The 22,897-nt window shown below is 39.7% G+C and overlaps 1 protein-coding gene across 5 annotated transcripts in view; it reads right to left on the bottom strand.

Moving 5' to 3' along the window:
* The window catches only part of KCNMB2 (potassium calcium-activated channel subfamily M regulatory beta subunit 2), a 225,851-nt gene that overhangs the window by 88,109 nt on the left and 114,845 nt on the right, over nucleotides 1–22,897 (bottom strand). Inside the window, exon 2 of one of the 5 annotated variants that reach the window (XM_074328157.1) lies at nucleotides 185–226. The exons of the other annotated variants lie outside the window; for them this stretch is intronic. Within the exon in view, the coding sequence (XP_074184258.1) occupies nucleotides 185–189 (5 nt within the window). The 5' untranslated portion in view covers nucleotides 190–226. The remainder of the gene's footprint in view (nucleotides 1–184; nucleotides 227–22,897) is intronic. 5 annotated transcript variants of the gene reach the window in all.

Here is a 22,897-nt window from a genome sequence, read left to right as displayed (position 1 = left end):
ATATCTGGAGGACCACATATTTGAATAGGTCAGCAAAATACCTAAACAATACAGAGAAAGAAAATCAAACTAAAATATGCTGATGTGCTTCCTAATGAGCTTTCTCAGGTGGACTGGGGCAGGTGAAAGAACCTGGGACTTCTTCTAAGCCCCAGCTCTGTCCCAACTCACTCTTAGAACTCACCTCATGCCATGTCCTGTCTGGTCTCGTATCTGGACATTGAGCCTGGGAAAGATCAAATGACTTGTCTTAGAACGCACAGTCATTTAGTGCCCAAAGTGGCTTTAACACTGATCTTCTGATTCCAGGGTCAGGGAACAGGTACGGAAATGTTTTTGATATGATGGTCCTATCTAACTTCTGAGGAGAAAAGTTTGCTTCTTTGGGGAAAAATTAGGTAGATAAATAGATAACTAGGTAGATAGGTAGGTAGATAGATAGATAGACAGACAGACAGACAGACAGACAGACAGACAGACAGATAGATAGATAAAATCTCAGGTACTCAGTGAGGAAATTTTTCTTTTACCTCAACAATACAATAGAATAATATCGACTAGAGAGGAAATTATCCTTGTACGAAAATGTCCCTTCTCAGGCACGAGGTAACAAGACACTATTGTATCCCAACTCTATGGGCTGTAATTGGCCAGGGGTTGTTCTGACCTAGTACATCCAGTGAAACGATGGAGAGTGGCTTTCACAAAGCGGTTCAGACAAGAGCTTGTTGTTAGAAGATCAGAAAATTAGAAACAATGAAGATTATTCTGAAGGAAAGAGGTATAAGGTAAACTTTATTTACAAAAGGGAAAAGGCATGTCCATTTATTGGTGATAAAGACACTATGATGGAGTTGAGGCAGAACAGGTAAACTCTTGATAAGAAGACGGAGAGTTTGGGAAAAGATGCTCTCACTTCGAATTGTCAGGAGTCACCAAAGATGAAAGTGCCTTTTTGTGTAACCAAAGATGTCAGAACCAACAAAACTGACTTTTCTTTCCCTTCCTGGGTAAGTTCCCATCACTTACCTGCTTTGTCCACCTCCTCCCCAGAATATCCTGAGACTTTCTTAGTTCTCTTTGTAGCCCTTGGTCTAGTAGAATGCCTGACATACAACAGGTGCTCAATAACTGCTTGCTGAATAAGTTGATAAGGTCGACTTTGTAAACCCTAAGGGGCCACAGAACTGTGGAGATTTCAGTATTCGGTGAGGAGGAGCCTCTCTGAAGCTTTGTCATCTCCTGGATACAAAAGCCAGTTGTCATGCGTGATGTGAGCAGAGGGGACTTTTAACATCAGCTGTCCAACTCTCCCTTGGGTGGTTAGTTGAAGCAAACCCAGGGGAGAGTGCACCTGAAGGCTGGCACTTGGGTAGGGTCCCTATCCTGAGGTTGTACTAGACTCCATCATTATCTAGAGGGTCCAGGAGTTAAGTTCCAGCAAATCATAGCCAAGGAAGGAAAGCAATGTCAGCTTGAGAGAAACATGATCGGGCAAAGGATGCAGGTATGAGTGAGAAGGCCTGGGCAGGGTCTGAGGAAGTTAGAAACAGGTGGGAAAATATGCTGTAAGCTAGGACAAAGGTAAATGGCTCTTGAGCACGGTGGTGGTGGTAGCCCATGCCTTGGGAGCCGGTGCCCAGATTAAAAGCCCAGGTCAAACTAGACACAAGGAGAAAAAAAACAATAGAAACACACTGGTTTTCTTCCCCTCAATTTTCCATCTGGACACATCTTGATGTTCCATATATACGTGTAGTTTAAGTTAGACATGTTGGAACTTGAATAGCTTATCTTTTTTTTAAGTTACTGAAATTTGCCCAAACATAAAACATGAGCCTATTAAGTGAATTATTTAACTTATTCCACAAAAGTAGTGTTTTATGTTTTCAAAAGCAATGCTGAGAGAAAGACGACTCTACTTTTAGCTGTGAGTATGAGCTCCTCTCTTTAACTGAGTCACAACCTCAGGAGGGGGCATGCGCCCGGGAGCGCTTCAGTCTCTGACGTGGGATCAAATGCCACCTGGTCCAGAGAGCTCCGGGCCCATTGTGGTAATAAACATGCAAGTGTGTGAAAAACCTCTTGTCCCTGAGGGGCTCCCAAGGGCTGCGGTATTAAGAACTGCAAGTTCTAATTCTGATTCTGCCTCTTATCTGTTCTGTAATTACCAGTGAATTACCTCTCTAAGACTAAGTTCTGTCACAAGCACAATGGGGAGAATAATAGTATGTAGCTCACAGATTGTGGTGAGGGCGATAAATGAGATAGCATGTGAATGTTTAGCATGTCCCTGATGTATAATAAGTGCTCAATAAATATCGATATGATTAATGTTATTCTGTACATTAAGCTTTCAGAAATGTCAGACATATCAAATGTAGAAGAGAAGCCAAGGTCACTGCTGAAGTATGTGACCTAACATTTTAGAACACTCTGTCTGTCCTTTGGGAATGAGCAGTCCATGGTTAAGTCCGAAAAACCATTGGGAGTTGGTTGAATTGTAAACTTTGGTAAGAGGGATGTGGGAACAACTGACAGTAAGGACAGACACCTCCCAGGACGGGGGCCCTGACAAGGAATGGTTATACAGCGAGGGAGAGCGGCAGGTAATTCCTGAATCTCTATCCAAACCTCAGGATGGCCATGGGACTGCGGCAAACCTCTGACTTGCTTCCTGAAAAATCGATTCCTGTTCACCCAGGGCTCTGGTCAGTTCTGTTTAGTTGCCATCCTACTATAAAAGGGAAGTTCAGTAAGCCAAGGGACCTTTGTTAATCGTGTGATTTCAATTAGAATGGGTAGGAAACCAAATGCTATTGATTAAATACACATGGCATCTAAAAAATGCCAGGTGCACAGAGTGTTTAATAAATAATCTCTACATGAGTAAAAGGGACTTCCTTATTGAGTGTGGCAATAAATCCAGCTACAGTTGCATGGCGGTTTCCAAATAAACTCGGTTTATAGAAGGACTCAGAAAACAGAAAGACAGCCAGTGATACAGGCCCTAACTTGTCCCTTCTTGAAATAAATACTGAATTCTCACTGAAAACCAAGTTAGCTCAAAGACACAGAGAGACATACATCAAAATACTGAGAAGGTAGACTTTAGTGGAATGGCTCATACAAAACTTCCATTTGAGTTCAGAGAAAGAAACTTTCACTCTTTGCCTCGAACAACCAGCAACTGTCTGAAACAAACAAAACTCACTGTACCATGGCTCTTTCATATCTCTTCTACCCAAATGAACTGAGTCTTCAGGAGTTAAATTCTCTTCTGTGGCTCTTGCAATCCCCCTAGAATAGAGCTCTAAAAGGAGACAGGCAGCTGTTTCAGAAAAGCATGAGGCAATAATCAGCCAACACTGCTTACCAAAGCACAAAGCTCTTGGGAACACAAGCCGTTATTCAAATCAGCCCCAAACTCTCTCTCTTTTTTAAATCCTTAAGCTGAAAAAGTAGCCTGGAACCCTGTAAAATCTCTCTGTAATTTACCTCCAAAATAAACAAGTGGTCAATTTTTTTTTTCCCCCCTCCTCAGTGCTATAGAAATGCTAGGGCAGACATACAGAATTTCAGAATCAGGGATGAAGAGCTTCAGAACGCTGCAGATGCATTATTCTAGACAGGAGACTCTGGTACAGCTGTGATTTCCCTAACCAATCTTTCCTCAAGCTCTCAAAGAGAGATGGGCTTTGTGTTAACTGCACAAGCTTCTTCAAATACCGGCAAACATTAGATGTTACTAAAATGGACCTTATTTGGTCACTGCTGCTTAAAAGCCATCACTGGGGCAAAACTGCCCACCTGCAGATTAACCAGTGCAAGTTCTTTCGCCTGACTCCAAAGACCCTTCTCGATAGGATTGCGAAAATTATCTTTCCAAAGTTGGCTCACTCACTCCTGCACACGGTTCCTCCTTGTCATTTACTAAAAACATCAGGCTTTCTCCCGAATCCACATCCTTAGACATGCTCTTCCCTGTCCCAAGCACTCTCCCCAGTCTTCACTCTGCAAATTCCCACTGGTCCTCCAAAACCTAGTTCAAAGTTACTTCCTCCATGAAGCCTTCCCTGCTTGTGTCAGGAAGACATAGCTGCTCCCTTCACTTCCCCCACTATGTTGCCTATCCTTTAGAGTCTAGGGGAGCTCTTGTAACATACCTGTTAGAGGGTCTGTCTCCCCGGTGAAGCCCACCAGACAAACATTATAGCTTATGCCCACCACAGGATCAAATACTAGCAGGGCTCAAGGAATATTTGCTGAATGAATATTGAAATAAAATATAGGGTAAATCTAGAAGCAATGAAGAAGAAATGTTGTGTCTGATATTCTCAAGTGTGTGTGTGTGTGTGTGTGTGTGTGTGTGTGACTGAAGGAAGGGACGTGTAATTTAATCATATTCAGCATTTTTTTCTTGGAAAATTAATACCAAGTTTTTCTGGCTTGTGGCTATTTTCTGAAGGGTTCCACTTCTCATGGACAGTAGAAAAATGTGCGACAGTTTGATAAAATAATTATGATTTTTATATGTAAGGGAAATTTCTGTTTTCCTTAAAAACATAGGACAAAACTCTAATAAGACAATACAGAACAACATTTCTTCCACAGGGTTAATGATCAGAGATTTCTGCATTACAGGGAGGTCTGTTAGTTGGTAACTTCTATATAGGTTTGTCCCACAGGACTGAGATGTTTGTAATAGTGATTTTTTTTTTCAGACCACGTTGTTGGAGGAGGTCTTCGAGAGGATGTGACATCTGGTTCATCCCCGAGCTGCACCCGAGCAATTGGAAGCTCCTCACCTGCTCCCCTGTCTTTGGAAGGTATGTAAGTTCTGCCCACTGTTCTCATAGCTGACCCTGCTTCAAGCCTTGAGAGAGTAAGATGTTGTTGAGACCGTATGGACCCGCTAAGGCTAAGACCTCTACATAAACGTTTAAGGCTGTGGTGGGTGAGTGCAGAGATCTGCTCGTCTTGCGGCGACTAAGACAAGCCTGGTAAGTTCTCGTTCTTCTTAAACCTTCCACCTACCAATCTGGAGTGTTCTGACTCTTTCTCTGGTCTCTCCTTGCCCTCCGTGTATGCGGGCAGTTTGTGAACAAACACACATTAAAGGGGCTCTTCCATCAAATTGTACCACAGAATTCCACCCAAAGAGAGCTTTGCCTGAAGGTGGTCTCAGAGAATGGTGCCTTGGGTGGCATTATAGGGCACTGGATAGAGCCTTGAGGGAAGTCATTCTATGTGGCAGAGAGCATATGGATGATGGTAGAGAGTGGGGGCGGGGCGGGGTTGGGTGGCGCAGCAGGAGTCCAGTCTCAGTACGTTGCCCCGGACCGGATTTGAAACTTTGGACAAGGCAATTCCTGTCTCTGCTTTGGTTTCTTAATTTGTTGGACCTGATTTCTAAAGTGATTCCTAAGAACAATTTTTCCTCTAACAGTAGGTGACTTCAGGAGTAGGTAAGTCCTTTTCTTAATTTTTAGCTATAATATTATTTTTCTTATTTTATGTGGTCATTAAATATTCACATGGACCAGCTCTATAGAGTTGGTTTGGGATTATAATTAACAGTGATTTGACTTCAGATATTTCCCACAAATGAAATGAAGTTTCTCTGAGTATTTGCTCTTATCCAATGTGAAAGAAGTGAAATGTGTACCTATAACTAGAAGATACAGAGGCTCTATCATTTACAGAGTAATCATTACATGCCAATAACTGTATATGCTTTATCGAAATTGGTCCTTATAATAACCATACCAAGGCCACAGTTTTACCTGGATTTTACAATGAAGAGACTGAGCATTGTCTCAGGTCACTTAGCGCAGTTCTTATTCTAACAACATTTTCCCCAACATAATATGTATGCATGTGTAGTAAAAGGAATACTAAAGATAGAAAGTGTAAATAGTATGAGCTCTTGTGCCTACTGCCTTCCTGTCTATAGCTATTTTACCTTTCCGTTTGGTTTTTGTTTCAAAAATGGTGATTTTTACCACTTGCTATTGTAAATTCATAGATGTGTTGTGAGACTCATAGAATAAAATGTAAAATCTCTTTGAATAATATACAATTCCACTTAAAACACCAGATTATATAGAAAGGCAATTTGCACAGTGGTTGAGGCAGAAATCTCTGGTGTCCATCTAAATTTTGACTCTAATATTGATCATCTGTGTGACCTTGAGCAAGTTACTTAACCTTTTGGTGTGTTAGAGTTCCCATCTGTAAAATGGAGCCAATAAAAGCAGCTAATGCATATAGGAGTCTTAAGAAAATAACATGCATGTAAAAACAATAGTGCGATGCCTCACACATAGAATGCATGTAATAAATGTCAGCTATCATTAGTAGTGTTTTCTCACTAGGTTAAAGTGCCGTGAAAGCCTAGTCTGCCTTATTCAACATGGTATTTCCAGCACCAGGAACAGTGGCTAGCTCTGGGAAACATTTAATAAATACTTGTTGAGTCTATATAATATACACACACGTTCACATCACTGTAGTTGTCTTCTACCAGACTGCATACAATATGAATAGAGCAATATTAACAGAGCCTCTTGAGAAAATTTTCCAGAATCACAGGTGAATTTTTTGAGTCCCAAGATCCATCCATTATACACAATATCTACAGATGACAACATCTAGGTGATTAGGCTCCCTGACAAAAATGTTAATCTCATTATTTCTTATTGGGGGAAAATGACAGGGAGCTAGCAGACTACTAATCTCCTGGTTTGAATAAGGATGCTGGGAGGGACATTCTAAATTTAGGTAGCACAGCAGAAGGATTACACACACCACATCAGGGTAACAATCACAGGCTCCCTAGGCACAGTGACATCAGCAAGCATCTTGTCTGATGGGGAGAGGGTGGGACTGAGGGAACCCACATGCATTGCATGTCACCATAGACCAGATAATTGATCTCAGTTAATTCCCATAGCAACACCGCATTTTACACTTCCCATTTTACAGATGTGGACTCAAAGGTTCAAAGAAATTACATAATTTGCCCAAGGAAACAACATGATTTAAAAAGAGATTATCTTAATCCCAAACCAGTGCCATCTCCATTAAACCAATCCTGGCACATGGAAAATTCCCAGTAAGTGGCAAGTATTAGAGAAAATATTACTTTAACTTTTGTTCTCCTGACTGGCTAGGGATGCCGATGGGAGTGATGCTTGGCTTGCTCTTACTTATAAGTGGACCTTCAGCCTTGTCTGAGGGCCCAGTGTTCCCTGGCTCTGTGGGTGGGACCGGGCTCCCTGGAGGAAGGGACTTCACTGACTAAGATGCCTCACAGCCCCAAGTAAAGCTAATCCTGAAGCTGGTTCTTAGTCTGTGGTCTTCCGGCAACCTGCAGGAGAAGCCCATGAAATGCCTGATGGAAAGCTCCTATCCTGCTACCCATCCCCACCCAGCTTACCAAAATAGAATTTTTAGGGGTGAGGCCTGGAGGTCTGCATTTGAAAACCTTCAGAGGATTCTGATGCATATTGACTTTTTGTGAACAAATGCTAGGCCTTTAGGGGACCCTGTGCCTAGGGGACCACCAGGACAGGCTTTGCACACTCTCAATTTGGAGAGGATGCTGCCCCTTCTGAGTAGCTCTGACCCAGGGCACAGTGTCCCAGGAACATGTACCAGGCTTCCTTGTCAATGAGGCATGACAGAGTCTGGCCTCTGGGCCCTGAGAGGAGAGTTGGAATCTGTTTTGAGGGGAGAGGCAGGGCCAGACCGAGAGGAAGACTCCCTGGGATTTACCAAGGGGACTCGGCTACATAGATGTTGGGAGCTCAGGATTAGCTAGGTTCTCTGTGTGAGAGATGACAGAATAAAAATAACTGTTGCAGACTAAATGCCAGGCATGATCTTAAGAGTTTTACTTGCATTATAGCATTTAGTTAAAATATATGCAAATGTACACAGTTAAAATAGAGTCAGTATGGCACGGTGGTGAAGTGTCTGTGCTTGGAAGAGCTGTGTTTGAATTTTGACTCACTACTGACAAGTTCCATTTCCTCACCTCTCGGTGTTCTGCAAAAGGGGATTAATCATAATATCTATGTGATGTGGATGTTGTGAAGATTGAGTGCAATAAAAACTAAATAAGCTAATGATGTAAAGGGATTAGCATAGTTCTCAGACTACAGTAAGTGCTCAATTAATGTCCCCTGGACAGCAATCTTCATGAGGGCAGGACCCAGGTCCATTCAGTTTATCACTATGTCCCCAGCTTCTTCAGCATAATAGGCACTCAACACATATCAACTATGGGTTGAATAAATGAGTGCACAATGGATGTAACAGAGGAAGCATTTGATAGCCAGGACCTCATGGAAAACATAGGAAGCTGAATCATAATATTGACACTATGAGATCTAGTGTAAAAGTAAATTAACATGATCCTATGGAAGACTGAACATTTTCAAACTTTGCCCCCTATGTCACTTAGTACCAGGAAGACTTCGGATGTTTTAAATGACTTTCACCTGCCATAATGGCTTTTCTTTTTTGTCTCCCTCAGTGCATGCCTGCCTCCCTACGTGTGTGCGTGCACCTCCCCACACACACACACACACAACTACATACCCTAATTGAGTCAGGAACCCTCTGAAAATAACCTTGCCCTCAGGCCTCAGGCCCAGTTATAGCCCTCTATAAGCAACAGAGAAACAAAAGTCTGCTTTCCTCTAGCTGACCTTCAAATCTATACTTTAGGATTTTTGAGGTTTGGAATGAGGCTCCTGAGAAGTGTGTCCTCCTGCTAAGGTTCACTCCAAAATGTCTGACTGCGCTACATCCCCACCCCCAGTTTTGATGTGAGTGGTTAAGGGATTATGATGGGGGAAGGAAGACATAAGAAATTCAGAAGTGATTGTAATTTGTAATCTGGGGCTCCCTGAGAGCCTTGCTCTGCGAATAAACCAGAGTTGGAGCGCTGTTTGACTCCTATGGCTTGCAGGTACCATTGAGTTCATACAGTAGATGCCAGTGGTATTTTTTGGTTTAATTGTATTTCTTCAGCTCCCTGGGGGATACCTGCTAGGGCTGAGGATCCCAACGGAGATGCACAGACAGGGTCCTGGGTAGCCGGTTTGGGCAGCGTTGGCCCAGGCAGTCTTCCAGAAAAGATAAGTATGCATTTCCAGAGCGTAGGCTAAGATTTAAGCACACAGAAATTGCTTTATATCCTGGGCTTCTCTGAAAGTCTTTGGAACCGAATTATGAATTCCAGACAGGGGTCTTATCCACATAATCTCAGTTACTTTAGCTCTAAAAATGGTGGAAATATTTTTCTCCCAGAATTGTAGTGGAGATGAAACAAGATCTACATGGAATTGATTAAATGAACAGTACAAATAAAATTCTGGGGAGACTGGTAAACAAGCACAAGAAGTGCCACAACTGGGACATTAATGTGTTAATTTAAAAAGAAAAAACTCAAGTTCCACTAAAATAGGATTTATACTTGACAATTTTATTAGTTTATTTGAAGTGATTGAACTTAACTGAATAAACAAAATTCTATTCTTTAAAAATATTCTGTAATTTATACTTTTTACTGTTTCAGAAAGGCCCTTTCTAATGTTTAATTGAGTCAGGGAGTCTTCCTGTATAAAAACACTGAGTTTCTAAGAAAACCACATAGTGTTAACCCATCTCATTCTATTGATCCAGCACTGACAGTGACAGCAGGTAGTAGGCAAGTCTCAGAAAACCTGTATAAGATCAAAGGCCTTCTTCACCGTTCTGTTTCAATACTTCGCATGTCACAGCTTATGGCTGGAAGTTAAATCAAGACTTCCTCAGAGTTGAAGCCCAGGTGACCTAGCTGAGGTGCCTGGAAAGTAGGAAGTGTGTTGCTTAGCAACCAGAAACATTTGAAAATACCCAGTACATCTTCTGTTTAATGTTTGCAATTCTCTTGATTTTATAATACACATAGCAGATGTTAAGCCTCCTGTTTAAATTTTAAAAGCATGAAACAGAGTAGTGAAAAGCAGAGACAGCGCTTTCATTTGCAAACTAACAAATTGGCTTCAGCCCCAAATCTGTGCGAATGTACAGAGACTCATTTCCTTCATGTTGATTTCCCTTTCCTCCTCCTCAAAAGCTATTTTTTTTTTTCTTTAACCTATAAGAGGAGTTAAGCTTCTTATATAGCAGGGATGCGCGCTGAGAATGTTGATAAAGAAGGCAAGGATGGAAACAGACTTGAAAAGATCATTCATTCATTCATTCACTCACTCGTTCACTTGTTCTTTCATTCATCCATTAGTCAATTAAGAAATGAATACAGTATTGTTTAATAAGTAAGAGCCAGAAATTAGACACAGTTGACTTTAAATCTCTACCTCACTCCTAATGACCTCATTTGAAGTCATTTAACTTCTTATTAAGCTTCGATTTCCTCTTCATAAAAGGGAAAAATAATAGGACCTGACTTGTAAGGGATTTTTTTGTTGTTGTTTTTTCTTTTTCTTTTGAGGGTGGGGTGAAAATTACATGAAAGTAGGTAAAGGGATCCATATAGCTCATTGTACAGAGGGAGCTCTCCATAAATTACAGGTGATACTATTGCTACTGTTGTCATTTTTGTTGCTAACGGCCCACTCTAAGTCCACACTGTGATGTGGACATTTCCATAACTTAATGGAAAAGAGTATATATAAACTCTGGAGTCAGACTACCTGTTCCCACAAGTTTCTTAACCTGTCAGTGCCTCAATTTTCTCAGGTACAAAATGAGGCTAACAATAGCATTTTACCCTAAAGGTTGTTGTGAGAATTAAATGAGAGGATATTGTAAAGAGTTTAGTCCAATGCCAGGCACATAGGGGTTGTGATACACGGAAACTGGGTACCATTATTATCATTATATATCATTGCCGCTGGAGTTACAAAGATGAATAAATCATGGTCCCTGGTCTTGAGTAGTCTCGTGGGTCCAGGCATGGGCTGGAGCGCACTTCAAAGTAATTACCTAGAAGGGGACAAATATGATAATAGAGGTATAAACAGAGGCAGTAGAAGCCCCAGTAAGGGCGTTACTCTCCTTAGGCAGCTGTTGGAACTATGGTCCTCACACCTGGCTACGAGTTAGAATAATCTTTAAAAATGACTGATGTCTGGATTCTGCTCCCAGAAATTCGGAAAATTGGTACGGGACACATAACCTGGGCATCAGGATTTTTTTAAATCTCTTGGATGATTTTACTGTGCTGCCAAGTGGTGATACTGATCATATTTACTGCAAAACTGGCACAAGTACCCGGGAGGAGCCATGAGGTTCTTACCCTTGTTATCTCTATCCTACCACGAACACGTGACAGTAGCAACTACAGTGATAGCAATACCTCTGACTTTCTAGTGTACTAGCAGTAATACTAGTACTGATAGTAACCGAACTCATTTATTTGGAACTTACTATGTGCCAGGCACTGTGGCAGGTGCTTCTGATTTATCATCTTATTTAATGATCCCAGCTACCCTAAGAGTTAGGTACTTGTACTTTTTTTTAATCTCTTTTACACAGACCAGGAAACCAATGACGAAAAAATTTAACTGGTTTTCCCAGAGTTTCACGGATAGTAAGTGGCAGATGCCTCTGCTTCTGTTCACTCAGCCATAAGCTATCACTTCATACCAGAGACCCTGAAACTGCACCCTGGAAATCAGTACCATGTACCACTCACATCTCCCCCAGGACTTTCTCCTTGTACCTTCACTTGCAAATAAGAAGTGACTAGGTGTGCTAGCTCTGTGGTAATCCTCTGGCTGGGCGCGGTGTTGACGTGTTAAGTAAGTCAAGCTAACTGTGAGATGTCTTTTGTGGAGAGGAGTTTGCCTGGGGACAGAGAAGCCCTGGTGAGATGGTGGTGAGGACAGGCAGAGGACTGGGGGGTTGGGAGGTGGGGAGAACAAGTTAGCCATCAGAGCGGGGTAGGGTCTGCAGCTGCAGAGAGATCTGTTCTTGTTTATCAAGGGCCTGAATAAGACCACAAGCCAGAAAAGAACAATTTCTTCCTTTCTTGAAGTTCCGAGGGCACGGGGTGGAAGGCTGTGAAGTTAGAAAAACAAGGGAGACCAGACTAGAGCCTGTGTCTAGTCAAGTTTCCTCTGAGCCCATTTGGAAATAGTGTCGACCTTTTAAATGTGGTTGTTTCTGTGCACTCAAAAGGCCAGGTTGGTGAGCGTTGCCGATGTCGCCTTATTATACAAAGGGCATATAATCACAAAGGGAAACAGCTGTTGTTTGGGGAGGTCCTACTCTGTGCCAGGCACTTTGCATACGTTATCTCATTTAATTACAGAAGAAAAAATCCTATGAGCTTGGAATTATCATGACCTTGATAAAAACACTGAATTGCCAATATTGTAAGTATTTTGCTGAAGATCAAACAGCTGGTAATGTGAGAACTAGGCAAATGCCTCCTGCCTAAGGCTGCTGACACCAAAGGCAGGGAAGGAGCCACAGAATAGAGGGCTTAACTTGTATGTATGTGGAGTGGATGTTCACATTCAACCTCCAACAGCTGTGAGATCTGACATGCCCAAACTCCCCCTCTCCCTAAACACTTAGATGAGTCTCCTGTGGTCTGCCATGGGGCTGGTAGAAGCGGGGCCTTGGTAGAACTAAGGCCAAAGTATGTCTCCCATGTTTGTCCTTCTCTCTCTCTGCTGCTGTGTCTCTTTTTCTATCTAACTCTTTTTGGAAGAAGGGGATAGAACTCTGTTCTTCTTAATGCGGATTCCAGGGTACTTGGCATTCTGTTTCCTGGAGGAGACGCCTTTGACTCTGATTTTGGTATTTCCTTTCAATGATAATTATTTCAGATATGCTAAATCTAAATAACAGCTCAAAAAGTATAGGAATGAAGAATAACAATAAAAAAAATTTGTTAGCAAAAAAAGAGAGACTATTACGACAACTATAAAAAGCACTCTTTTGTTTAGTCTCTCCTCACATACAAAGATCATAAACCTTCTGGGGTGGGGGTTGTATGTATGTGCGTGTGTATATCTGGAACTCATTTTTAAACATTCTTTCCCGTGCAATTACATTCTAATTTGAACATTTCTATAATCTTTAATGTATGAAAATAAAACACTCTCATTTATGTCACTTGAAATAAATGAGAGGTTGGTGCAAAAATAATTACAGTTTTTGCAATTATTTTTAAACTTCTAAAATGCAATGACTTTTGCACCAACCTACTAGACAATGAAGTAACTGTCCACAATTCACAGTACCTGATACAGGTTCTGGGCTAGGTCAGTCCAAGCCTATGGGATGGCTTGAGAGACAAGTCAGGACTGATTACTGATAGGTCTCTACCAATGGCTGGATAATATCTCCCACCCCCAAGTAGCTGCTGTGTAGTGACAGCATGGTTGTCTCAGCCCCATGACTCAGAAATGATCACCTAAAAATGTGTCCAAGACCACCCGTGTATGGACACTGTTGTGGGAGAGGGCCAGGGACTCAGGGTTGGTCTCTGCTCAAGGGCCAGGTGAGGCTACCAGCGGGGCTGTGTAAGGATGTAGGCAGTGGGCAGGTTCTTCAGATATAGTTGGAGTAGGATCCCAGCTTGAGGGCTGGGTATGGGAGCATGGTGCTTGTCTGAGACCTGGGACCGTGGATGTGTGGCACTTACAGGAAAGGGTTTTGGAGCAGGTATCAAAGGAGAATTTATGCGAACTTGTATTCAAATTTGAAGAGGAGGAAAGGGTGGTAGATACCCAGAGAGATTAGAAGAGAAATGGAAGAGGTTCGACACTTGTGAAAGTTTTGTTTTATGGAAGTAAGGAATTGATGGTGCTTGAAAATACTGTGGCCACTCAAATGTACCATTTATTCCTAGCTTTAGGTTAAAAGGCTCTGTGAATAGGCTGGACCTGAGCGTGATGCGAGAGATGTGGACTTCAGTTTTGGATCTTTCATTAACTGGTGTTATGACCTTGAGAAAGCCAGTTAACCTTTTGAGTCTCGCATTCTTAAATTGTAGGAGAGGAGGAAAAGTGATTGGGTTTTTGTTCTTTCTGACAGGTATCTTTTAAAAAAGTTTTCACCTTTGGATTTGGTTGGAGCAGCACTGTCCAAGACAATTTTTCAGCAATGATGGAAATAGTCTATAACCCTTCACTGACCAATGCAGTAGCTACATATGCCTCACACTGAACACTTGAAATATGGCTAATGCACCTGGGCTACAGAATTTTAAATTTAATTAAATTTAATCAATTTAGCCTCATTGGCTTTTGAGTATCGTACTGAACAGCTCTGGTCTAGATATCCTTGAAACATAGAGTATGCTTCTCACTTTGAAGTGTGTGTAGGGGGTAATGCCCAACATATTTGACAAATGGCATAAAACAGAGAAGTGACTAGCTCTTATTTCTCTCTCCCTGGAGATTGCTACCACTCTTTTGAACCACCAGAGAATGTTTGTTTGAGACTGTAATTTACACAGCAAATTAAACATAGGTTATGTCATTTATTTGTTACCAGGGTGCTTGAAACTTGTTTTCCATGGAGGATGCAGATTTTAAATAAAACTACTTAAACGTAAAAACATTTCATCAACTACAAAAGCTGTATTTCTCAAATTCCAGCATTATAAATGTAATAAATGCTTAAAATTGAGTACAGATGAATTCCTTTTGAATTGTTCAATATTTAGAAAGAGCTTGGGTTCACAGACAGCAATGGTTTACATGGAAGAGCCAAGACATGTTCTCATGTAAGCACATACATGTTTGCATGAACAAGGCCTATGGAGAATGCTTATAGTCATGTGACTCTCGAAGCTTTCATGACTCACTTATATATATTTTCCTGAAATTTGGCCCAACGTTAATTGAGTACCATTAGTTAAAGAATAACAGTTTTTCCCCCTTGTGATTAAAACCCTTATATTTATAAATTTCAACATGCGCAAAAATGGAAAAAGGATCACAAAATAAAGAAAAGAGAGAATGGCAATGAGGCCCTGTGACTAGGCTGGACCTGAGCGTGTTGAACATTTCTATAATCTTTAATGTATGAAAATAAAACACTCATTTATATCACTTGAAATAAGTGAATGGCTACTGTTTTTTTCTGGACATCTGAGGGGGACTTACTGGGGTCTCTAACATGACCACCTGACTGAAATGACCAGTTGGAAGCCAAAGGAGTACAAATGGAGAACTCAATATTTCCGTTTTTTTCTATTTTATTTCTTTTTTCTCCCCAGCCACTTCCTCTTTGTAAACCTAAATGCTTTGGGAATAGTGGAGTGGTGGAAAGTATGTTGGCAAATCTCAACTCCAAAACCATTCCCAGTCTATGGCCCTGTGCTCAACTCCAGGTTCTTCTTCTGCAAAATGCAAGTAGAAATATCCGGTAGAGATAAAAATGTAAAGTATTCAGTACCCAGCAAGCAGGAGTCCCTTAATAAATGTTATTAATATTATTGCTTAGGCCTCATTGCCATTCTCTCTTTTCTTTATTTTGTAATTCTCTTTCTTTTTTTGTTTTCCTTCTCTTTTCTATTAATTTTAACCATCTTTTTCACATTCCTCTTGGCAATCTTAAAACTTGAAAGTGATAAGGCTGTATGTATAATTAACTAAATAACTGATCTCCATCTTTCTTCTTTGTCTGCCTCCTCTTCCTTAGTCTGCAGATACATGGTCATTCCTGCCAACTAGTCCATACCTATACCTGTACTTACACATTTACCTATACCTACACCTGCTCCTCCTATACCTATACCTATATATTATATATTTTTGAAAGATGATAAGGCTGAAGGAACTCACTACGGTAAAGCGATGGAAGCAATAATAAAGAAAAAAGAATTACTAAGCACCCACTTTATATCAGGTGCTGGGATTAGATACATTCGATAAGGAAGGAAGACTGTTTGGTGTGTGCACCCTAACGCCATCTGCTTTCACCGCAGTGATGGGCTCAGACTAGGTTCATATCCCTTGATTAACATTTTTCAGCTCTGGTACTTAAATAGAAATGAATGCTATTAGAATTTAAAAGAAAACCATCAGACTAAATCTATTTTTGTTTTGGAAACAAACCCACCTAGAATTTAAGCAGCATTAATTAAGTGAGCTTAGATTGGCTGTGTCAGTAAAAACCTGTAGAGAAGGACCTTTGGCTCTTGGGGCCCAGTTTTACACTCAACCAAGGCAACTCTCTACAGTTTTAAAACTCTATTTTAAGAGAATTTTAAAAACAAGTAAAATCTCTTGGGTTTCTTTCTTTTCCTCCCTCCCTCCCTCCCTCCCTCCCTCCCTCCCTCCCTCCCTTTTATTTATGTATTTTTTTAACACTACTCATCAAGAGGATGTTGTGGTTCAAGATGAGTTGCTAAAAGAAATGAGCTCTTGTTTCTGTATCTGGAATGCCATTAGTTGGAAGTATCCTCCCAGATCTCTTCCTAAATCTGTCATATTAGATGTGTAAGATTATTTAGGCTTCTTATGTTTTATAAAGAAAGGATCATGTAATAACACAGAGGAAATTTCTTCCCCTCTTTGAAACTGTGTTTCTTTTTGAGAAAGGAAGTCATTGGACTTGCACTAGGACTAAAAAGTCCTTTCAGTGAATCTCAGTTCCAGGGTCAGTTGTTTTAACTTTCGCTGCGTTAATTGATTTGAAGTTTTAATTAACAACTGGATTGAGGCGTGGTAAGCTGGAGGAGAGCTTGACCATACATGTTCCAAAACATTTGTCTACTACTTATAAGGTTTAGGCATCAAATGAAATTTTAAACAAATTTGATAAATATTTTTAGACTGTGAAGTGAAATTATTTAGTTGATAGAAGTACTGAATTAGCTGTCAGAAAACCTGGTCTTTTCCAAGCTAGTTTTATATCCATAAGCAATTAGTATAAACTCTTTGGGCCTCAGTTTTTTTTGGTATTTTTTTTCAATTGTAAAATTAATGTAATTATGTCTGCACAGAATTATTGTGAAAATTAAATGAGATTATGCACATGAAAGTACTTTGCAAACCCAAGCCTTTTCATATACCGATAGATCTCTGGATCACTGATCACTTTGGGGGTATGTTTCAGAGGAGAGTCCATATACTGTCCCAAATTCGGTTGGAGCAGATGACCTTAAAGCTTCATTCCAACCTTGACTCCATCACATGAGGATCAAATCTTCCTATAGATGAACTATCCTTAGTGCGAAATCCGAGTGCATTATTTTATAAGGGAAATCATACTTTATGAATGGTATGTTCTTAAAGACTTTGAATAATACAAAATTTGAATAATCCAAGGCTAATTTTCCCAAATTGATAAGTGTAAAGATGGAGAATGCCTTGTTAGAACACAACCGTTATGGTAATTTTCCCCTTGTTTTGTCTTCCTTCTCCTTCTCCCTTAGTTTCTTCTTTTCCTCTTTCTCCCCTTATTGCTTTTCCTTCTCATTTTCCTTCTTTCATTCCTCTCCTTTTTCTTCTCCTCCTGCTCTTTCTCCTTTCCCTCCTCCTCCTCCTCCTCTCCTCTTGCTCTTTCTCCTTCAGAGATGCTTTTATAAATCTAGAGGCAGACTTTTCTATTATTTATTAGAATTCTCTCTCCTAAATCAGCAGCTCATTGTTTCTTGGCACTTGTTTGACCTTCTTTAAAGTATTTTAGCATATCTAACCTTTCTTCCAAAGTTATTTATTTGTTGATTTTTTTTGCACTAGCACCATGATTTGATTAATTATTAGAAACTTTATTATAGTATAGAAAAAGGTAGTATGTAATCATAACAACAAGTATTAAAAGAACAACCAAATAGTCACTAGAATCACCTACCGAAGTTCTGATACATATACCAATATGGTTCACGTGATTCTGGCAAGGGCATATCAGATGCTGTTTGGTAACAGCATAATACAGTTTATAATTCTTCTGGCTTGCTAACTTTGACACTGTGTGGCTCTAGATTTTTAAATATACAAACTTTTATTATATAAAATTTTATGTATAAAGTAACTTCATTAATATTTTCTATATCACAGTATTTAAAATTTGCATAATATAAATGTGCACAGAATGACAATCACACTACATTTTAAGTAACATGTACTTACAATAGGGACTTTCCCTATTGTATGCCAACATTTATTTATGGAAACCTAGGTTAGCTGAAATTAATAGTTTAAAAATGACAAGTGCCACAGCCTACAAGAAAGCAACAAGGAATGAAAGAACCTGAATGAACAGATATTTGCAACTTCTTTCAACATGTGAAACATGTCTACATGTCTAGCTACACATAAGCTAATGGTTCAATCACCCTTGAAGTCCCTGATGTATTCTCTTTTTCTTTGGTGAGGTTTCCATAGTAATATTTAGTAATAGTTCCTCTTTTTAATGGAGATATTATAGAGTAGTAGTAGGAGCATATGACTGGCACAAAAAGACTCAAGTTCAAGTTGCAGTCCTACTACTCACTAGTCTTGAGGTCTTGGAAAGACACCTAACCATTCAGTCTATGTTTCTTCCTTCAGACAAAGGAAGGGAAAGCGAGGTATTTCCCAGAGTATTTGGATGTCAGATGAGCTCATTTAGATGACTGCATTCTCTAACTTCTAAAGTTAGAGATGTTATCACGGGCAAAATATATATTCTTTGAACACTACACAAAGCACAATAAAATGAGAGAAAAATGATATTCTTAAAAATCTGTGATTACTAATATGCTCACTATTATCAAGTCAGTTTATATTTTCTGTGGCCATTTTGGAGGAGAGAATATCACAGTCACTGTAATAATATAAATTTATATTATAATATTTAGTACTTAGTACATTCTTTATACTCAGGATTTTCTGAATATTACTTCATTTAAAATTTTATAATACATAAAATCCTCTGAAGACTTTTGTTTAATTTAAGCCAAAACTGATGATGAGTTTAAGGTCCCTATTCTCTGTTTCTTATATTTTTAATTCTTACAGAGTATTTTCTTTGGCATATGAAAAGCTTGCTGACACATGTGCTGTTCAAATAAGAATACACACTGGGGCTGGCCCAGTGGCTCAGGCGGTTAGAGCTCCATGCTCCTAATCCCGAAGGCTGCCGGTTCAATTCCCACATGGGCCCATGGGCTCTCAACCACAAGGTTGCCAGTTCAACTTCTCGAGTCCCACAAGGAATGGTGGGCTCCGCTCCCTGAAACTAAGATTGAACACGGCACCTTGAGCTGAGCTGCCTCCCGAATGGCTCAGTTGGTTGGAGCATGGGTTCTCAACCACAAGGTTGTCAGTTCAATTCCTTGAGTCCCGCAAGGGATGGTGGGCAGAGCCCCTGCAACTAAGATTGAACACGGCATCTTGAACTGAGCTGCCGCTGAGCTCCTGGATGGCTCAGTTGGTTGGAGTGCGTCCTCTCAACCACAAAGTTGCCAGTTCGATTCCCGCAAGGGATGGTGGGCTGCACCCCCTGCAACTAGAAACAGCAACTGAACCTGGAGCTGAGCTGCGCCCTCCACAACTAAAACTGAAAGGACAACTTGAAGCTGAACGGCACCCTCCACAACTAAGATTGAAAGGACAACAACTTGACTTGGAAAAAAGGCCTAGAAATACACACTGTTCCCCAATAAAATCCTGTTCCCCTTCCGTAATAAAATCTTAAAATAAATAAATAAATAAATAAGAATATACACTGATAGCAGAGCTGATATACTTGTGCACTGGTATTCACATTTCTTGATAGGAAACAAAGGGAATTCACTATATTTACTTAAGTCTTACTCTATTTTTCTAATATTCAACAACTTTCTTTTGTCCTTCCACAACAACCAAAGAATATGGAAATATAAATAAACAAATTTACTAGACATGAACTTTGAGCCACAAGTTCAATAATAGAAGAATTAAACATTCTAAATTCCATCTTTAGGTAAACTTTATTTATTTTTTATATTTTGCTTCTCCATTTATTGTCTCTGGAATTACATATAGGACACTACCATTAGAGACCTCTGAGATGTGTACACTTAAGGTATAACAGAACAAGTTATAAATGAAAAAGCGTTATGAGTTTTCAGCCTCAACGTTAGCACATTTTTTATGCTGCACAAGTTCTATTTCTGCGTGTTCTTCCCACTATAAATTCATCATCTTTTTTTTTTTAAATAAAAATAATAGTTATTTACTGTGTTCTCACTTAATTTGAAGCCTGAAGTAAAACAGAGCAATAGGACTAGAGGACAAATTTTATAAAGTTGTCAGAAAAATGTGATTATATACTTGAGCTTTAAAAATTCAGGTTACAACTGCTGCCACTGGCTTTATTTATGCTAAAGATGAAGTAGCAAAATTTATGTCATAAGACTAAGTCTCAAATTATTGTCCTATAAAATATCTTTTACCTGAGCACTAAGAATCTCATTAGTTTCTTTATCATTACAAAACTGCTCAGGTCTGAGAATTCTTATCTGAAATGTAAAAAGCAAAGCAGAGAGTTGTAGCCCACTTCATTCTCACTTCCTCACATTTCTCACTCTAACCCTAATCTCTTTTCTTTCCTTATGTTTCATTAATAAGTTCTGGAATATTAACCGAACTTGAATTGATTGAGTTACCTTACCAACAGTGGATCTGAAGTTCCCAGTAAGATTTCAATTGTGTCAGGCAGAGTTATATTCATCTGTAGTTTTACCTTTCGGAAGAAAGCCTATTTAAAAATAAGTAGTGTATAGACCTCTTCTCTATCCAAGGAATTTTGGATTGTCCCCTTTCTTTCTCTTCACATTTTAAGGGTATTTTAAAGCAAGACAAAAATAATTTCATGCAAATACTGAAATTTTCAAAATGATAGTATTTTCCAAATATTCTCTGGTGGAGGCTCAGAAACAAAACCAGCAGTCATAACAGTAAAAATTAAATAATAAAGAAAAATAAAAATTGAGGTTCTGCCATCTTTGTTTTACCATCCACTGGTTATTTCTACAGTTTTTGAAACTCCTCTGTCCTGCTGCTCTAATTGTTTTACTCACAGAATTGCTGGGCATTATTCTAATTTCCACAAACAGCAGAAGACGTCAGCATTCCACTGACACATACCTTGCCTTTCATGTCATCTTTGCAAAAGTCTTCCTTTAGTAATAGCTACTGGATTCCCATTGCACAGCCCAGTAGAAACTCCAGACTCACAAACACACCGAGGTTCATTACAAAAATATCAACGAAGAAACTTTGGAATACGAACTTTAATCATCCTTATATCAGGTTATGAACCAAAAAATCTGATCTGACTTTCCGAATTATCCATGAAGTTCACTCTCATCACATGGAGGTAAATCAGGAGTCAACCGTGGTTTAGTGGCACTACCTTTATTTTGGAAAATGTCATGGCTATAGCCAAAGATACAGAGGTTTCCTTAGTTCCCATTTCCAAGAGCATCCTCATGCAGATTCCTGGATGGAAATGAAGTGCTCTCAGTGCTGTCCTTAGTCATTTCCACTGGGCCACTTTGTCCTTGGATGGTATTTGTTTTCCTAAATCAAGCATGCTCAAGAGATATTCCTATTTGTCTAAATCTGTTCACAGTTTCCATACAAGAGGCACTTGCAAATTTGCTTCTATGGTTAAAACAGTAAATAAAGACTATCTGCACTTCTCGCCAGTAGAAATTCACAATCCACAGTTGGTTTGGATATGATTTATTGCTCTTTTAAAGATAAGGCTTCCTGTACTAAGCAGATATAGTATGTTTAGATATTACTCTGATTCATTAGTAAGTCTCCTTGGTAACTAGCTTTTCCTCTTTCGTGATCTGTGTTTTGGGGAAGTTTTTCAATTAAAGATGAGCTAATTAAAAGTGTATACAATATACAGACATGGACCTAGGAACATACATATGAAAAGGAATTACTAAAAAGTGACAGTTTCCTATGGGCAAAAGTGTGGGGACATCAAGGTCTTTTTCTTTCTAGCATAATGAAATGGTTGGGAACGTGTTATGGAAGAACACTAGTTACAGTTATGGGTTTTTTTAAATGATGTTTCTAAACAATATATCAACAATAATTTCACAAGAACATGGAGTTGTGGTAGTCATTGTTTTCTCACGAAGTACGGGGGAGTTTCCACTTAAATTAACCACAATTTGCAACTTGGGTAGCACTTATCTCTAAGTTAAAAGGGTAAAGGATAATTTACTTAGAAAATATTGAATGGACTATTAAATGCTTAACTAAGTTTTCTCCTCCCAGTTTCTACCTACCCAGTGCTTTTTTCTTCAGACTGATACTGTTTAAAAGAGGCAGCACTTGCTAAACTATGAGGACATTATTTATAAACTTCATAGTGAGGAAATAAAAATAGCCCAGGCTTGGAGTTAATAACTTCCTGATAAAATAAAAAATAAAAATCTTCCTGCCTGCATGCCGATAGCTCTGCAAGGCAATATGATGATGTTTTACAAACTCAAGTGACTAAAGTATTAAATATTAATTTCTTCATTTAAAAATGGAGCCAGTGCTGATGTGGCTGGCCGATATGGCAAGGATGAGCAATAGCTGCCTTGATCTTTGGCTGCCTTTTGATGGTACAAACACTCGCATGCTAATATTGGAAATGCTAACCCTGTGCCTCCACGTCACAAGACAATAGGCACCCGATGGGGTCTATGAAAGAGCCACTAAAAGAAACATTCTCCAGTGTGGATTTCTTGGGCTAAACTAATGTATTATTATGGCTAATTGTGGCCTGTTCCATGAGCTTTTGAAATACTGACAGCTACTGGTTGCAGCCCCATCCCCATTCCTGTCTATCAAGGTCAGTTAGTGGCAGAGCCTAGGCATAAAAGTAAACCCAGGCTGGCCTTACTTCACAGTCCTTACTCTTCACCGAGCTCACT

Source organism: Rhinolophus sinicus, linkage group LG01 (genome assembly GCF_036562045.2).
Source record: "Rhinolophus sinicus isolate RSC01 linkage group LG01, ASM3656204v1, whole genome shotgun sequence".
NCBI lineage: Eukaryota > Metazoa > Chordata > Mammalia > Chiroptera > Rhinolophidae > Rhinolophus > Rhinolophus sinicus.
This window is presented reverse-complemented; position numbering and strand designations above follow the sequence as displayed.